The following is a 15213-nucleotide window of genomic DNA, read 5'->3' as shown; positions in this document are numbered from 1 at the left end:
TCATATTACATTAGGAAAGTCTGCTGTCAGGGATCTCTCCAAAGTGCTGAAGAGTGATGTCATCAATCTGAAGATCAAGGTGCACCCAATTCAAACCATGATCTTTTAAATTATTTGCTACCTGACAGAAGAATTAATACTTCTGAGCTGGAGAAGAGTGTTAAATACCCTGTGGACTCTCAAAAGGACAAATAAATATGTACTGGAAAAGGTGCAGGCAGGGTGCTTCTGAGGGGCAAGGGTGGTGAAACTTTGTCTCACTTTGGGCATCACGTTTGGAGGGTTCAGTCCCTGGAAAGGAAAATCAGGCTTGGAAATACAGAATGTCAGGGAGAGTGAGGAAGACTCAATGAGACAGATATACAGTAAGTGCAATGGTGGACTTCAGTATGTCAAAGACAAGGATGGCACAGGACAGGGATGGGCTCAGATCTACTATTCATAGGGTTGCTAAGAACACAGTTGACTCAATGACACTTAACAACAATAGTAAGTCCCTTGGTGATCCTAAGGGAGTCTGGTAGCCCAGTGGTAGAGCTGCACTGCCAACCCAAAGGCATGCAGTTTAAACATGGAGAAAGTTGAGCAATCTCTTCCCTTGTGATTTACTTACCGCCTCTGCAAACCCACTGGAGGGTAAGGTAGGAGTGGGTTTGGACTCAACAACAGGTGATGCTAAGGGCTAACATGCTCACCTACTAATTAGAAGTTAAGAGTGCATTCAGAGGCTCTTTGGAAGAAAATCCTAGCCATCGCCTTCTACAAAAACTCTCACTGAAATCCCGCTGGAGCACACCTGGGGTCACAAGTCAGAACCTAATGGACGGTAACCGGCTCATTAAGTAGAAACACCAATAGAATTAAGAGCATCAACAGGATGGTTTAGCATGTCTATTTTCACCACTATCTAATCTTCTTTTTTACCAATCTGTACTCTAATTTGATTTACCCTTGTGGACAGAAAGATTCTAATAACCAATGTTATTTATTTCATAAACCACTGCTAGTTTGGCTAAAAATTCAAGAGGCTTCCTAATCTCTCTCAGAAATAAAAGCTCTTCTACAAAAGATACTCACATAAAGATCAGACTTCAGAACCATCAAGATGGTCACTCTATGACCATCCAATCTGACCTTAGCTTAACTCTATACATGAAACAGAGATGTACCATTTTTGTTTCCAGTTTCTAAACCACACACCAACCATGAGAAAATAGTTCTGTTCTCTCAATACATTGTAGTTCACATCTGAATAAACTGTAAATTCTTTAGGGAGCTCTGGTGGCATAGTCAGTAGGGAGTTTGCTGCTAACTCAAAGGCCTCACTTCTCTGGCAGTTCAAATCTACCAGCAGTTCCTTGGGAGAAAGGTAGGTAAACTCCTCCCATGTGACTTACAGTCTTAGAAATCAGCTATGAGCTGGTTCCAGCTCCAGAGCAGTGAAGCATGTTGTTTCCATACTGCTTAATGATTCTGGGGGAGGGAGAAAGGAGAAATGAGACTAGATCTTAAGTTCTACTTTTGAGAAAGAACTATTATCCTCAGAGACTGTATCCTCATCTATAATGAGGATTAAACACCTTTTCTTTTTTTCCCACCTTCAAATTAATTTCTAAGTGTAAAGTAAATTCTAGAGAAGAATGATTTTTATAAGCTTTATACATTCAGGTAAAACTACTTCATACACATTAACATTTTCCAAATATTTTCTATCCTGTGACAGTAACTACAGAAAACCATCTTTAAAGTAAAATTATATTTTCAAAAGGCATTTAATAAACCCAAATAGAATTACTCCATGCAAGACTATCAATGTTTGTAAAATATCACAGATAATCATATATTTACTGACTAGACAAAGTAGTAGCCCTATTATCCTAATTCAATAATCCAACATCACTATAATACAAAGTAATACAGGAAAAAGCCAAATAGCACCATCAAGAAAGTAAGACAACTAATCTGGAGGGGGACATCTAAAGGAAAACAAGCACCCCACCTCTTTAATGCTTTAGCTTCTTCATTTGTAAAATGGAGATAACAACAGAACTTCTAAGTCATCGAAGAATCCATGAGACTAACAAGTTCTTGTTCTCATTTAGGACCTACTGCATGGCTATCAGAGAGACTCAAAAACAAAAACCAAAAGAACCAAGACTTAAACCTATCTTCAACAAAGCTCTAGATTATTTCTAAATTACCAACAAAGAAAATCAGAAAGCACCATCAAAGGCTCATTAACCCACCAAAGGAGATTTAGAAGAAACATTCAACACATAATGTGACGAATAGTGAAATCAAGAAGGGCTAGAATACAATGTGACCACTTCCTAGGACAGATCTATGGCAACTGTTAACTTAAGGACAAAGAGTCAGAGCAAATTCAAACAGCAAGATTTTAACATGTTTCCCCCACAAGAGTATAAATGCTCAATTTGGGAAGAAGAGCTTTTCTATTAGGTCAATCATTGCCAAATGAAATAACCACCCTTCACGCCATCTACATGCCTTGAGAAGGAGAATGAAATCTAGGTGATGATCATGATTATTTCAGTCACTGAAGTGGATAATCATCCACTAGGCACAGTCTTGCACTTTATGGATTAACAAATTGTTATCTTCGTTTCTCTAGCATTTTCTTTTGTGTTTCTTGTTGTTTACTTTCCAGTCAAGCCAACTGATGACTGACCCTCGAGCTGGTTTTCAGAGGCTATAAATCGCCCAACAGGAGATTACCCTTTTTTCTCCCAAGGAGCAGCTTGATGGCTTTGAATGGCATGTCTTTGGCCTGGCAGCACAACTCCTTATCCACTAGGACCACCAAAGCTCCATAGAAATCAGCCTTAAACTCTGTCAACTTTGAAAATAACACACCTAAATGTCAAAAGCTGAATGTGTGGTATCTGGTAATAAAACTATAAAAAAACTATATTGTTGTGTCAATAACGGCATGTTAAGTGTGGAGGGAGTATGAAAAGGTGGCATTGTTAAAAATCCTGGCAGTTCAAGTTTTAAGTCACTGTAAGTCACTAAGGACTCTCTTTCCCAGAAAAGTGTACGTACATGCACACATTTACAGTTAGAGGAGTTCACCTAAAGATTCCAAGTTAAGGATTTCCATCTCCATACTTAACCCTGATACTTAGTGGTAATTTCTAAATTCTGCCCAAGTCAGCCACTTAAAATAACTCTATGTTTTTTTAAAAAAAGGAATCCTACAAGTCTAGAAGACATTATGCTAGGTGAAATAAGTTAATCACAAGAGGGAAACTATTCTAGTGTTCACTATTAAGAGCTAAAAAAAGCTAAAAAATGGGAAAGGAGCAAAAATCAGCAGATAATTTTTAAAGATTGGATGATAGAAAAGTTATTTAAATAGAAAGAGGATGGTTAGTACAGTTATCATTAAAGAAGGGAAACACATGGAGAGGTACATACGAAATATAGTCCACAAAGATTTACACTAAAATATACATACAGACATATATATATACACACACACACATATATATATATACATACATATATATATATACACACACACACACACACACACACACACACACACACACACACATAGTATCAGCGTTAATCTACAAGTGGCTATACAGGTAGATAGGCAAGAAAAGCAGATATGACCATGCAAAAATTTGGCAGGTATGTCTACATTCAAAATGTTGTTCTTGTGTATAGTCAGAACTGACCCATAGCTGACCCTCTAGCAGGTTTTCAGAGGCAATAAATTACATAGGAGACTGCGTATCCTCCTGAAGAGTAGCTGGTGGCCTCGAACTGTGTGCCTTCAGGATTGCAACGCAGCTTCTTGTCCCTAGGCCACCAGAACCCCCTTTAAGAATTATATTCATAATAGTATATGCTATTAATATACCAATGCATATAGCAAAACTAATAGGAGGCAAAGTTTCATGAACTAACCAAAACCTTAAAAGAATAATTTGCTAGTCCTGGGGCTTGAGGGTCACAACCTGAAAACCAATTCAAGTTATCTGGCATAATATGCACCACAACGTCAATATTCTGCATACTACTTTGGTGAGTAGCGAGTATCTGTGCATGGTGTAACTACTGGTCTCTCCCTATTCTGAGCAATAAACAAAGATAAAAACAAGGTCAAACAAAGGTCTAATGGACCATAGGAACCCCAATCTCTAAGACTGAACAGAAGATGGTATCCAGCTGACACTATTACATATCACTACAGGGAGCTCTCATGGCCTAGTGGTTAAGTTGTCATTGTGTACCGCTGAGTTGGAACTGAGCCATACCTGACCCCCCAGCAGGTTTTCAGAGGCAATTTAATATAATAGCACAGGAGAAGACTGCCCATCTTTCTCCTGCAGAGCAGCTGGTGGATTCAAACCATGTGCCCTTGGAACTGCAGCGCAGCCATCTTACCACTAGGCCACCAGAGGGGTGTGTGTGTGTAGTGAGCACTCATGGACAGTGAGACTCTGGTAGTACACTGGTTAAAATATGTGGTTGCAAACTTTAAGTTCAAATCCACCAACTGCTCTGTAGAAGAAAGATGTATAGCATTCTATTATGGGGAGCTCTGGAGGCTGAGTGAAGAGAAGCTACGTTGCAATCCTGAAGACGTCAGAGGGGAAGGATGGACGATCTCCTCCTCTGTGATTAAATGCCTCTGAAAACCCACCAGAGGATCAACTATGGATTAGTTCCAACTTGAGGGTATACAACAACAGGCCTAGTGGTAAGGAGTTTCAGTAAGGATTGCTCTGTGGGAGAAGGATGCTCAATCTCCTCCCGTGAGATTAGCTGTCTCTGAAAAGTCACTGGAGGGTCAGCTAATGAACTGGTTCAGACTTGACAGCACACAAGAAGAACAAATATATAACTACACAAATAGTGAGTTCTGAAGGCTTAGTGGTAAGGGACTGCAGTAAGGAATGGTAAGGAATTTAAAAGGGACGACAGCACAAGATTCTAGATAGGACAAAAATGTGGATCAAAGATCAAAAACATAAATGGCCAGGTTTACTAACCCAATCCAGACTACTAGACCTCCCAAGACTTTTGCCCTTAGTCAACTTTTGAACCTGGAATACCCCTGGTGGCCAAATTTTCAGCTAAAAAGACAAGCCTATAAATTGAGTAACACCAGGAAGACATTTAATTCCTTGGACTTATCAATCATAAAAAACTCAAAAAAGGACAGCATTTGCCCAGGAAGAAAGTTCAGGAAGTAGGAAGGGGTAGGACAGAGGATTAAACGGCATAAGACTCACAGATAAAGAAGCGGGAAGAGTTTGGTTACATGGTGAGGACAATATTTAACATTCAAAAACTGCAAAGGACTGGTTGCACGGAAAATCAATTTGCCTTGTAAACTTCCCCAGCCAAATCACAATAAAAAGGGAAGAGAAATCATAATTATTCAGTTCCTAGTCTAGGAGAATTTCCTGACAGCAATTTACTAAAAATGATTTTGAAAAGTTCTCATTTCATTTGTGAAATGAATTATCTACTTTATACCAACCTGAATGTGTACGCATGTGTCTAGTAAGATGAGTCTTCTGAGAACTTGAATAAGGGCAAAGTTCACATTTATATGGGCGTTCTCCTGCAAAAATATAATAATAGTGTTTATATAGAAAAAACAAGCCAAATACAATCCTCACTAACAATATAAGCAATACTCAGCACTGAGCATTTATTAAAAATATTCCAAGTAAAATTACCAATTTATATCACACCTTAAAAAAGTAAATTGATTCAGAACTTTCATAACATTATTTGGCTATGTGAATTGTCCAAACGCTTTGCACTTCCTCACAAAGTGAGGTAAGCATTTAACGTCTTAGCTTTCTTTTCATTTATGCTTTCTGTGTCCCATCTTCTATTATAACTACTAATCTTTAGAGATAACTAATGCTTAAATACTACTGAGTAAGCTGTAAGTAAACCAAAAGGTTGGTGAATTCAGCCAGAGAGCTCTTTGAAGATTTGCTTCAGAAAAATTAGAGCCCCTGAAAACCCATCAGGCATTTCTGCTCTTCACAAAGGTTAGCCAAGGCAGAACGGTCTGCCAACCACCACCAACAGGATAACTGTTAATCCAGAAGACTTACCAAAAGCTGCCAAGGATATGGAGAAACTGAGAACTTTTATACATTTGACGGGGATATTAGTGGTAAATTTATAGGACCCAGCAATTCCACTCCTTAATGTATATACTCAAGAGAAATAAAAATCTGTCTATATAAAAATTTGTAACTTGCAGAGTTCACAGCACCATTATTTGAGATAGTAAAAAGGTAGAAACAATCCAAATGTCCACTGATAAACAAAATTCTGTGTATCATACAATATTATTAGACCAAAAAAATCATTTACTTAATAGTCAATTACAAAGGGCAATACAGGAGTCCATTTATATGATATATCTAGAACACACCAATCCAAAGACAGAAAGTAGATTAGTGATTCCACTGTTAAGCAATCAACTGTTGTTAGGTGTCGTCAACTACAATTTAGAGCATTCCTATGAACGCTGCATCAGAACCCTGACCTATCCTGTGTCATCATTCCGGTCTGAACGAACTGAAAATAAAAAAATGTCCAAGACATAGATGACCTTGGAAACATTATGCCAAGGAAAATAAGTTAGTCACAAAAAAATAAACATGTATGGCCCTACTTAGGGGCTAATACAAGAGGGAGTAAAGGAGAGTCTTTGCTTAGGAGACTATGACTCTCTGGCAATAGGAAGATCTGGAAATGGAAAACAGGGATTAGTTAAGTAGTAACAATTGTTGAGTGCCACCGAGTTGGAACCAACCCAGACATGACCCTCCAGTGGGTTTTCAGAGGCAGTCAATCACACAGGAGGAGACTGTCCAATTATGTTCATGTGGCAAAAAAAAAAAAGGAAAGGAAAATGTCAAGTGTTTTGTTAAAACAAAAAGCTGTAGGAGAAAACGAAACATTATCAAAGATTAATATGAAGTTAATTTACTTTTATAGTCCTCCTAAAAAAAAACCAGCTTTTAACCTGCAAAACTCTGAAGTAGAGGTCAGAATACCCTAGAAAGCTTAGGCAGTGATTCTTAAGTCATACATATAGGCAAAGTGATCTTTGTGACCTAGTTAAATAACAAAACCACAAAAGTAAGTCTTTATTTTAAGTGGCCATTTCAGAAGTACACCCTAGCTCCACTCCCTCCCATTATAATAGCCTACAGAAAGGGAGTCTGAACTTTGGTACCTATCATTAAGGAATGATGAGCCAAGGACAGCTTTCAAGCCTTGTTTTCTTCTAATGACTACTCTCACTAGTTCTGTTTTTCCTCACTGGATTTTCCTCAAGAGAACATGGTACCAGGAACTTAATAAACACAATAAATCCATCAAATGAATTGAAAACCTACTTCTCATAGTTCCAAAGACAAACAAGTGATTCCTAACCTCAAACACATCTACTCTAGTCTTTAGAATCATATATCATTTTTCCTTACTCAGTTTCCTGAAGCATTTAGCAGAGTCTCTAGATTACATATGACTGAAATATTATCTTTTATCAAACTCTATTTTCTAAAATGAAGACGAAAAAAAACAAAAGCCAAATTAAGTCACACAGATCTGGTACATGACGAATACTATGCAGCATTCAGGAGCAACAATTTTGAAAAACACTATATAACATGAGAGAGGCAAGAGAGCATTATGCTAAGTGAACTAATTCAGGCACATAAGAACAAATGCTGCATAAAACCATTAATGTAAAAAATTTTTTTTAAAAAAAGAATAACCAATAAGAGTGTATGAATATCCAAAGAGAAAGAAGGTGAAGTGAGGGTGGGGTGGGAGGAAATCCAGGGTCACAGAGTTTGGTTGGTCAAAGGAGGTGGCTAAAAAAGACCCCAAGCCACAACAATGTACATGAATTAAACACAATATAAACAAATTATTGCATGTAAATAAATAAATTTCAAACAAAAACATTAAGGAGGAAGTTATGCTAGGAACCTAGAAGGTGCGTCCTTAATCCACCAGCTGCTCCATGGAAGAAGGATGGGTGAACTCATCCTATACCATTTACAGTCTCTGAAAACCACCTGGAGGGTCAGCTGTGTCAATTCGATGGCACCTAACAGCAGCAACATAATGAGGCTTAAAAGTCTTATTGCAAGCCCTTCTTTTCATATAATTTCTGGAAGTTTTGTTTAAAGCTAGTTTCTCAATATTCCTTTTCCTCAATGGCTCAATCCTCTGTCCTAGAAAATGGGTCTGACAACAGCATCTACCACTCTCAATCTGATCACCCTCTTCATGCACTCCATAGATTAGTCTCAAACCCTGTTCCAACAGAATTTCATCAGGCAAATGAAAAATGTGACTATAGTCACATAGACTATGTACAGTTGAGTCAGAACCAACTCACAAGAGGCAGTAAATTACACAAGATCAAAGACTAAGGCCTTCAATGTGGATTACCAATCTCAACATCAAAAAACAAAAATCATCACCTCTGGGCCAAAAGGCAACACCAGGAAAAGACCGAAAACGGCAATACTGTCATCTTACTTGGATTCAGAATCAACAACCTTGGTACTTGCAGTTAAGAAATCATGCATTAGGAAAATCAGCTGTCAAAGACCTCTCCAAAGTGCTAAAGAGTAACAATGTTAAAGGCTGAACAAGTCTGATCTAAGCCTTGGTCTTTTTAATTACCTGCTATATACCTGAGAGGTGAACAATGAATAAGAAAGAATAATCAATGCCTTTTGAGTTGTGTTGGAGAGTATTTTACACTCCATAAACTGCCAAAAGAACAAAATGTCTAGGAGAAAGTGCAACCAGGTGCTCCTTAGAGGCAAACACTATGAAACATTGTCTCATATATTTTGGAGATATTAAGAAGGGCCAGTCCTTGGGAAAATTCATCATGCCTGGAAAGTTGGAGGGTCAGCAAAAGAGAACAAGATCATCAACAAAATGGATTGACACAGTGACTTTAACAATGGGCTCTTGTATATCAGAGATTCTGAGAAAGGCACAGTGTATGGCAAGGTTCGGATCCATTATTTGTGGGCTCACTATGAGTTGCACTTGATCAACAGCATCTAACAACAATACATCACATGGATAGAGATTGTCTATCCTCCTCAGCTGGTGGATTCAAACCACAAGCCTTTGGGTTGGCTGGACAGCTCACCGCTAAGCCACTAGAGCTCAATATGTAGACACACAAACACACAGAAGGAGCACTAGTGGTGGAGTCCTTAAGGAGTTAAGCTGCTAACACACAGGCAGCATCTCTGTGGCGGTTCTAATCCTCCAGCTGCTCCTTGGGGAAAAAAATGGCAATCTCCTCAGAAAGGATTTATAGTCTCTTGAAAACCTGCTGGGGGGTGGGGGTCTGCCATAAAACAGTTAAAAATTATCAATATTAAGAATGTCTTTAAAAAATGATTCTACAATTGACAAATATTTTAAAAGCAAAAATGTGTTGCACCACAATAGGGAGCCATGCTAAGGAGCACAGGCTACTTCCTGCGGTGCTCTAAGTGTTCTAAACTTTGTTGTGAAGACAGCTGCACAGCTCTAGGCATAAACTGAATACTGGAGGAGGAAAAAATTAAATTAAATTATACTTTTCAAATGGGTGAACTGGATGGCAGGGCAAGTATCCTGAATGCCCAGAAGCATTGTTAAGATTCCAAACGTGACAAAACATTGCTAAGTTAGGCATAGGCCATGGGTCTAAGTTGGGTCACTGTGTTACTTCTGAGATGAAAAGAAAATTAAACATTTTTCACAACACCGACTAGAAAGAAGGCCTTACCTGTATGAGTTCGAACGTGCTGAACATAGTTGTTTTTTCTGTCTGAAAAATAGTTGCACTTCCCACATGTGTACACCTTCCGAGGAAAATGGTTCCTCAAGTGTTTCCTCCAGTGGTACTCACTGACCGTGGAATACGTGCAGATGATGCACTTGTACACACGCTCGTCATCCCCAGACCTAGTGTGGTGCTTCAAATGTGCAGTATAGTGATCATAGCGGTTGGTATTGTAGCCACAGCGGTCACAGCGAATGGGGCCCTTGGAGAAATCACCCTCTTCCACAATGGGAGGGCTATATTCTCCAGCTTTTGCTTGCTTCTCTGCACTTTCTTCCACAAAGAATTTCTTGGCACTGTGAGTTCGGATGTGGTGCACAAACTGTTCTTCAGATTCTGCTTCATACTGGCATGGCTTACAGCGAAAGGGTTTGCTCTTCAAGCTCTTGCACTTGTCCTCTGGGCCAGGTGTTTCGGCAGGAAGATCTTTATCTGTGTTATACATTTCTGGGGTGGCCGACATCTCAAATACAGGTTGAGGTTCTACAACACTGAGTTCTAAACTTTCCAATTCCATCCTTTCCAGTCCATTAGGTTCACCTTTGATATCAGGAGACTCTTCTTCAAGTCCTTCTGCATCACTATCTGAAAAGTTGTTATCCCCAACGGGCATCAGTTCTGCCATCTGTCTTTCTTCACCAACCAGGTAGTCACAGCAGCTGCCACTGACATCTCCAGTCAAAGCCACATTTGCTAACATGATAAGCTGCGGCGCTGCCAGTTCAGCTTTGGAGAGGTCATGTAAGTCATACACGTCATCAGGCAAAGCCATGCCCATGTTGGTATTGCTGGTGAATAGCCCTCCTCCTCCTCCAGAAGACTGCCCCATTACCTGGGTGGCCATTATTGTGTTCTGAATTTGAAACAAACAAAAAGAATACAAGAGGACACAGGCTTTAATAACCTAAAACAAAAGCAATTCTTCACAATTTAAGAAAAAACCAATAACCACGAAAACCCCCAAACCTTCCTAGTACAATCTCATACTTAGGAGCTTCATTCATAGCTAAAATCAAACCAAAATGTCTGTAACAAATCAAATGTCTGTAATCACCCATTCTCTTCTTGGCAGACAACTACATGGCAAAAATATTTCTAAAACTGCTAAAAAATGTTTTTATTAACTCTATGGACAGAACTCATCCATCAACCAGGTCTACTAGGTGATTTATATTTGATTGGTATGTCTTCTCAAGAATTTTTAGGGTTTTAGTAGGGAAGGGGAACTCATAAAACTTCATTTTTAAGGTTAATTATTTTGAAAATTAAATAGGTGATTAGCTGCTGTTCTTCTATTCTGACCTTTCAACAATTCATTGATCTGGAGTGGAGAGCTGAGAAATAACAACAACAACAAAAAAAAATCACACGCCACTCTGTATTATGTTCACAGCAAGTCTGGGAAGACGATGGCTGTAATAATTGGTCAATCTAATTAAATTTCATACTAAACCAACTAGCTTCAAAAGAATACTGTGGAAAAAATACCACTTAAGTCTAAATTTTTTCATGACTTCTCGGATTTTTACGGGGAGAGGGGGAGCGAGTAAATTATGGAAATTTCTTCCTGAAAAAATAAAAGCAAGTTTGGCACATTTGAAACTTCATAAGTAAAGAATTAAACCTTTCAACATCGCCTCCACCTCGGAAAGAACATACAACTCTATCTCACAAGCAGCAACTTTCTGCACTGTGCTTGACTTGGCCTACTTGCCCCAGTGGAAGCCATTACAAGATCACCTTCTTGAAAACATGTTGGTTTTTTAAATGGTCTGGGCCATCACGTTACTTTGCAAATACTACTTTTCGCTATTCTCTTGCAAATAAAAGGCAAAGGAGGTGACAAGCAATGCTAAACAGTAAAGTTAAACCTAAACTAGAAAAGAAAAACCGTTCCACCCAAGTTCCGACAGGCAAACCAGCTTAGTTATAGGTAAATGCCAACACAGAAAACTAACCGTAAACGCTTTCCCAGTGCCTAGCAGCACAGGCTGCTCTGGCAGCCACCCCTTAATCTTCAACTTTTCTAATCCCCCCAGAAACCTTCCAGCACCCCTAAGGGAATTTTCACATTTGTCAAGAAGACCATCCAAGCCCAGTGCACCGAGCTGCACGAATTCCTAAGCGCTGCTGCCACCAGCGCCTGCCTCGGCGGCGGCATTCCTGAAATAGGCATTCGGCCATTTTCTCAAAATACTAAACACAAAGCAGCTCTTTGCAAACTCGGGCGCTCTCGCTTCCTCTCCGGCCTACACGCTGCACACATCTACACACCGACTCGCCGGAGTTGCCCCAACAGCCACTCCTGAAGCTTTTCCTGCGTGTGTCCCCCCACAACACTAAAGACGAAGAGGGGATGGGAACTTGGGGTGCCGTTGGGCCACATCAAATGTTTCCCAAGCCAAGGCGGGCCCCTTGCCCGGCCCGAGTTTGGGAGGGTAGCGGAAAGTTACCGCAACACCGGTGTCCCGGTTCATCTTAACCGCCCCGGGGCTCGCCCTCCGCCGCAGACCGGTGAGGCTCCGCGGGCGCCCTCGGGAGAAGTCGTCCCGAGCGCGGGCAGGGCCCCCCCACGCGCGCCGGCGGCCACCCCCGCGCCCCGGAAGTTTGCAAACTTCACTCCCCCACGGCGCCCGGCAGGACGCTCTCCCCGGGCCCGCCAGGTTGGTCGAAGAGGCGGCCGCGTGCCCAGGGCTGGGGCACCGGCGCGGCCCGTGCGCCGAAATCGCTGTCCAGCCCCATAGGCGGACCCGCCCGGGCCCCGGGGCTGACTCAACCGGCCTCGGCGCACTTAAGGGTGCCTTGGGCTAAAGGGAGAGGCCGGGATGGCGAGCGTTGGGGTGGGAGGGCCTCGGGCCGGCGCGGGGCTGCAGCGGGCGGCGGGACCCGAGAACGGTAGGAGGAAGTTTCAGAACTGGGGCCCCCGAGCAGCTCCGCTCGGCGGCCTCAGGACCGGAATCGAGGGGCGCCAGGCCCGCGACGAGGGGACGGCCCCGCCTCGCTTGGGGAGGGGGTTTCGGCGACGCGCCGATCCCCTCCACCCACCCAAGGACGCCCCCTGCCCAGCCCCCGGGTCTGCGGCGGTGTAACCGGATCCCGCTCGGCCACCCGCCCCCGCCCGGCACGGTCGCCGCCGCCAGAGCCACAGTATCTACAAATCAGCCCTGGACAGCGCCTCGCTCCGCGTCCTTCCGCGCCCTCCCCCTCCCGCCGCCGCCCGGCCAGCGCTCCCCCACGCCGGCTGAGCCCCCCTGCCCCGAGCCCCGCTTACCCGCCTAACCAGCAGAGGGGGAGCGGAACGACCCGGCGTCGCCGCTCCTTCTCCGACTACTTTTCTTTGTTGCTGGAGTTTCGGGGAAAGGGAGGGGGGAGGGTGGAAAAGTTGGGCGATGGGGCTGCCGAGGCCCGCCAAGGCCCAGGAACGGGGCTGCAGAGGGTAACTCAGGCCGTTGGCCCTCGCCCTAGCGTCCTGGCCGCCGCCGCCGCCGGGGTCTGGGGCCCCGGGCCTCGGCGGGGCTCACTCTGCCGCTGCGTCGTGAGCTCGCGGGAGCCGCACATTCCAACACAGAAGACTGCGCCGCGCTCCCGGCCCGCGCCGCAGCCGCCGCCTGCGGGACACGCCCCCTCCGTCGCCCGCGCGCGCCCGCGAGACACGCCCCCTCCACCGCCCGTGCGCGTGGCCGCAGGGCGCGCCCCGCCCCTCGGAGAGCCGGGTGCGGTAGGCCTGGGCGCGCCTAGCCGGGGGTGGCACCTAATCCGATTCAGCCCCTCGCTCTTGCTCTCAAATCAAAGAGAGGCAGGCTCAACTTCCCCTTTTATTCCTTTTATAAACAAACAACAGGAAAGTTATCCCCAGTCTTGGCATGCGTGCATGAGAATAGAGCTGTTAAAGCACAAAACGTGCGAGTTTTGACTGTTGTCGCTGACCTATAAGGTCTCTAGCGCTCCAGAAAATACTCTTCCCAATCTCTTCCCGGCTCCACCCTCAACTATTAAGCTTGATTTGAAACTTCTTTGAAGTTTCTTTGGATTTGCAATCCAAATTTTACACATTAATTAAGTCAGGGAATATATAATCAGTGTGTGAGTAGTGAGAAATGTTTCCCAAAGGAGGTTATGAACGTTCGTGTGAAAATCCTCGGAATAGTTTGTGAAAATAGGACTGAGGAAGCAAGTCCCAGTGCCTGTCAGGCCAAAATGGGATTCCAGTGGCGGAATACAAACCAGACCACTGGGGATAAAGAACTGAATGGATGCTGAGGCTGCAGATGTTGAAGTCAGCTTTGTGGTCTATGAATTGGAGAAACCTCACAAAATGCCTGGCACGTGTTAATACACAGCCGAGCAAGGCGGGGAGTAATTTTATGACTCTTCTGTTTTCACCTGAAGTGACTTTCATATTTTCTTAAAACCTGATTCCTTGTGTCAAGACTGCCCTTAAAAACTTAATAGCATTATTACAATGGCCTACACCTGGAAAATTGAAACCAGTAAGTGTGGCATTCAAGATCTTGCCTGATCTTATCGAGAGGACTCTGGTGGCCTAGTGCGTAAGTAATTCTGCTGTCAGTTCGAAGACAGGCGTTTGAAATCTGCCAGTTGCTCTCCAGGAGAAAGGTTGTCAATCGCCTCCACTTCAATTTATTGTTGTTAGGTGCCTTCCAGTCAAAATACGAATCGTAATGACTCTCTGAACAACAGATGTGAACTGAGTCCTATCCTGTGCCATCCTTGCCATTTCTAACATACTTGAGCCCACTGCTGCAGTCACTGTGACGTTACATCTGGTTGAGAGTCTTCCTCTCTTTTGCTGACCTTCCACCTTTCAAAGCATGAAGTTCCTTTCCAAGAAATAGCCTGCCCTAACAACATGCCCAAAGAATGTGAGCCTAAACTTTGTCATCTTTGCCTCCAAGGAGCATTCTGACTGCACTTTCTTCAAGATGTATCTCTTTTGGCACTCCATGGGATATTCAGTATTCTTCTTCAATGCAGCAACTCACAGGCATAAATTCTATTATCCTTATTCACTGTCCAGCTCTCATATACTAGTAAATGATGGGAGGGGCGGGGGAGATGACCTGAATCAGACGCACTTTAGTCTTCAAACTAACAGCATTGCTCCTCTGTACTTTGGAGATGTTTGACAGTGGCCTTGCCCAATGCAGTATCTCTCCCCATCTCCTGACTGACTGCTGGTTTATAACCTTTTAAAACCTACTGGAAGATCAACTTATAAGTTGATTTTAACTCAACAACACATAACAAGAGCAAGTGCTATGCAGATTCCAAACAGGAAAATGAATTTTAACAAAGAGAATCTAGAAAAT

The 15213-nt window shown here is 42.9% G+C and overlaps 1 protein-coding gene across 1 annotated transcript in view; it reads right to left on the bottom strand.

Annotated features, from left to right (window-relative positions):
- The window catches only part of REST (RE1-silencing transcription factor), a 41850-nt gene extending 28450 nt beyond the window's left edge, over window positions 1-13400 (bottom strand). The window contains exons 1-3 of the mRNA XM_006891972.1: window positions 13155-13400; window positions 9827-10736; window positions 5519-5602 (exon numbers count right to left, since the gene is read on the bottom strand). Of these exons, the coding sequence (XP_006892034.1) occupies window positions 5519-5602; window positions 9827-10727 (985 nt within the window). The 5' untranslated portion in view covers window positions 10728-10736; window positions 13155-13400. The remainder of the gene's footprint in view (window positions 1-5518; window positions 5603-9826; window positions 10737-13154) is intronic.
- Between the last annotated feature and the right edge of the window lie 1813 nt (window positions 13401-15213).

Source organism: Elephantulus edwardii, unplaced genomic scaffold (genome assembly GCF_000299155.1).
Source record: "Elephantulus edwardii isolate Elephantulus edwardi_28Jun2011 unplaced genomic scaffold, EleEdw1.0 scaffold00107, whole genome shotgun sequence".
In the NCBI taxonomy this organism is placed as follows: Eukaryota; Metazoa; Chordata; class Mammalia; order Macroscelidea; family Macroscelididae; genus Elephantulus; species Elephantulus edwardii.
The sequence above is the reverse complement of the archived record's forward strand: the minus strand, read 5'-3'. Positions and strand labels throughout refer to the sequence as shown.